The sequence below is a fragment of the Gracilinanus agilis genome, chromosome 2 (assembly GCF_016433145.1).
Source record: "Gracilinanus agilis isolate LMUSP501 chromosome 2, AgileGrace, whole genome shotgun sequence".
In the NCBI taxonomy this organism is placed as follows: Eukaryota; Metazoa; Chordata; class Mammalia; order Didelphimorphia; family Didelphidae; genus Gracilinanus; species Gracilinanus agilis.
Genome location: NC_058131.1, coordinates 51641665 through 51644680, shown reverse-complemented (window position 1 = coordinate 51644680; position 3016 = coordinate 51641665). Strand labels below are relative to the sequence as shown.

Below are 3016 nucleotides of genomic sequence, written 5' to 3'. Positions count from 1 at the left end.
AGACAAGTGTTTTCTTGGCAAAGATACTGAAGTAATTGGCCATTTCCTTTTCCAGCTTATTTTATGGATGAGGACACTGAGGCAAACAGGGCTAAGTGACTTGTTCAGGGACACACAGCTAGTAAGTGTCTGAGCCCAGATTTTAACTCTGGAAGATGAGTTTCTGACTCCGGTGATCCACATAGGTATATAAAAGTCAACTGAAGGAAACTTTGGAAAGCAAGGCACAAAGACCTCCTGCAAAAGGCGGCATTTGAGGTGAATCTTGAAGGGAATCAGGCAGGGGCCACGGCCCGTGCAAAGACAAAAGGATGGGAAAATGAAGAGCAAGAAGGCTGGTTTGGCCAGAGTTCATGGAAGGAAGTAAAATGTAAGTAGAGAGGAAAGTCTGGAAGAGTCTTGTTTGTTTGTTTAAAACTTTTTTGTTTTAAAAAAACTTACCTTCTGTCTTACAATTAATACTGTGAATTGGTTCCAAGGCAGAGAAGCGGTAAGGGCTGGGCAATGGGGAGTGAAGTGACCTGTCCTCCATCACACAATTAATAAGTGTTTGGGGCCATATTTGAACTCAGGATCCCCGCATTCGCCTCGAAAAGGGGCAATAACGTTGCACTTCGGCCGTTCCCCAGTCCACGGGCGCTTGCATTTTTTGCCACAAAAGTAACCCACATTGGTGTTCGAGAGCCCTGCCTTTGCCTTTATCCTCTTGCCCTACAGGGGACTCTGAGTTAAAGGAACGACCGCTTTCATTCTTTTTCTCCAGCGTAATTACCGCCGCTAACCTTATGGCTTTCTTCTCCCTCCACCTTGGAAGAGAGACTCCCCCCAAACACCGGAGGCTGCGCCGAGGGGCGGGAGATTCTGGAAGGACGCCTGGGATTGGTCCGCATTGGCCTCCCCGGAAGGGGCGGGGCCTCCTGGGCAGTGGCGCGAAAACCGGAGGTTCGGGAGGTGCCTTCCGCTTGGAACTTTGTGTATCTTTTCTCTCCGCCCCTGCGTTTCCCGCGCTGAGCCGCCCCCAGCCGCGCAGCCATGGCGCAGAGGAAAATCACCGAGTTCTTCTCCCTGCGCAAGGGCTCGGGTTTGGCAGCCCCGGGGTCTCGCGGCCCGCTGAAGCTCCGCCGGAGCCCGACCAAGCCGGCGGGGCCCTGCAGTGTGTCCCCGCGTACCCCGGCACAGGCCCCCGGAGGTCCGACCCCCGTCCCGGCGGCTACCCGAAGCGGCAGCGGGAGGAAGCGGGTCCGCCGGGCTTCGGACCCGAACAATGAGGCGGAGGCCCCTCCCGTGCGGCGCGCGGCGAGGAGGAGGCTGGTGCTGGCCGAAGATCCGGGAGCCCGGGAGGAGGAGGAGGCTACGGTGAGGGCACCCCGCTGGGCGGGGAGAGCCGGGGGGAGGCGCTGGAGTTGGCTACCGCTAGGCACACCGGGGGCGCTTCATGCACGATCGCTTGGCTCTCCATTGGGAGCTTGCTGCCTTGTTGGAGCGGAGGAAGCCACTTCCAAAGAACTTGGCAATATTGGGGCCCGCTCCGCATTTATTGTAAAGTAGGGGAGAGAGCCTGAGATGGGAGGTCCTGGGTTCAAATGTGCCCCACCCACCCATCCCAGCCGTGTGATCCTGGGCAAGTCACTTCCTCTCGTTGCCTCGGCCTTCTCACTCCTGCCTTAGAACACGGTATGGATTTTAAGAGGGAAAGTAAAGGTTTAAATGTGCCCCCCCCCATCATGGTTTAGTATTGGACCCAGTAGCTGGGCACTGGACTTGGAGTCAGGAGGACCTGAGTTCGAATTCCACCCACCCCAGAGAGGTATTCGTTTTTTGTGTAAGGCACTTCCTAGTGACTGGGGTGGCTAGGCTTGGCAGAGATCTCCCCCGCCCCCCATTCTTCTGGGGAAAGCCGTCCATAGAGGCCCGGGCTGCCCCCCCAAGCTACGTCTTGGGATCCCCTTCCCCTCTCGCTGCTCCCCCATCGTGACTCCCAGGCCAGAACCCGGGCTTCCTCGCCTCCCCTTCCGGAGGCAGCCCAGTCTGTAGAGCGGGGACACCCCGGGACACGCCCCTGAACATGGCGGGGCGCCGGCAGAGCTGGAAGCTGGGCGGGCTCTGTGGCCCCATCCAGCTCGCTGTCCCATTGCTTTAAGCCCCCGCCCCTGCCTAGAATCTGCCCTGCATGTCCCAGGCAGAAGAGCGGCCAGGAGGGCCCCAGCCGGCCTCACACCCTCACGCCGCCCCACTTGGTTCCTCCGCGCAGGTCTCCAGCTCCGGCTGTCCCGAAGCCCCTTCCGTGGGGAAGGAGGAGGCGCAGGAGGAGGCGACGGCCGCCCCGCTCTCAGCAGCCTCAGCCCCGGCCGATGCCGTAAGTAGATCCCTGCACCAGGAGTGGCTTCCCCGGGCGGAGGGAGGCGCTCCTGTTGCTGCCCTTTACGGTTCCAGCCTGCTGTGCTTCCAGCCATCTTCTTAGAGTCAATCCTGTTCCCCTGGGGGAAGAGCTCAGGGCTAGGCCATGGGGTGAAGGGACTTGCCCAGCGTCACACAGCCAGGGTGGCTGAGGCCAGATTTAAACCCAGCACCTCCTTCTCCAGGCCTGGCGCTTCGTCCACCACCCAAGGCCTCCTCGGTGCCACTTATAAAGAAGCAGTTTTCCTAGGTGGGCTTCGCCTCTCTTAGCCTCCTCCATTCAGCCACTCCCAGGGAGGAGGGCCACTGGGGGGTCCCTGTGGGACCGCCCCTCTTCACCCCTCCTCGCCCCTCAGGGCCCCCCAGAGCCGAACCTCTCCGAACTGAAGTCTCGGCTGCAGAAGATCCGGGAACTGACCCGACGGGTGGCCCCAGCCTCCACCCCGAAGGCCCCCGGCAGCCTCCAGAACCGCCTGCAGCGAGCCCGAGAGCTGGGAGCCCGGATCCAGTCCCGAGTGGAGAAGAGCGATGTGCAGAGCCCCCCGGAGGAGCCACGGTGAGATGCTGCTGGGGAGGGGGAGCAGGGAGGGGGGCCAAGCCCTTCTGGGAGGCCCACGGG

General features: G+C 60.6%; 1 protein-coding gene across 2 annotated transcripts in view; it reads left to right on the top strand.

Moving 5' to 3' along the window:
* The first annotated feature begins 1029 nt into the window (after positions 1-1029).
* Positions 1030-3016, top strand: part of CDT1 (chromatin licensing and DNA replication factor 1) — a 9578-nt gene continuing 7591 nt past the window's right edge. The window contains exons 1-4 of one of the 2 annotated variants that reach the window (XM_044663180.1): positions 1033-1097; positions 1155-1356; positions 2252-2356; positions 2754-2953. In XM_044663180.1, coding sequence (XP_044519115.1) covers positions 1033-1097; positions 1155-1356; positions 2252-2356; positions 2754-2953 — 572 coding nt within the window. Of the gene's footprint in view, positions 1357-2251; positions 2357-2753; positions 2954-3016 lie in introns of both variants that reach the window. The other variant, XM_044663179.1, reaches the window with a different exon arrangement.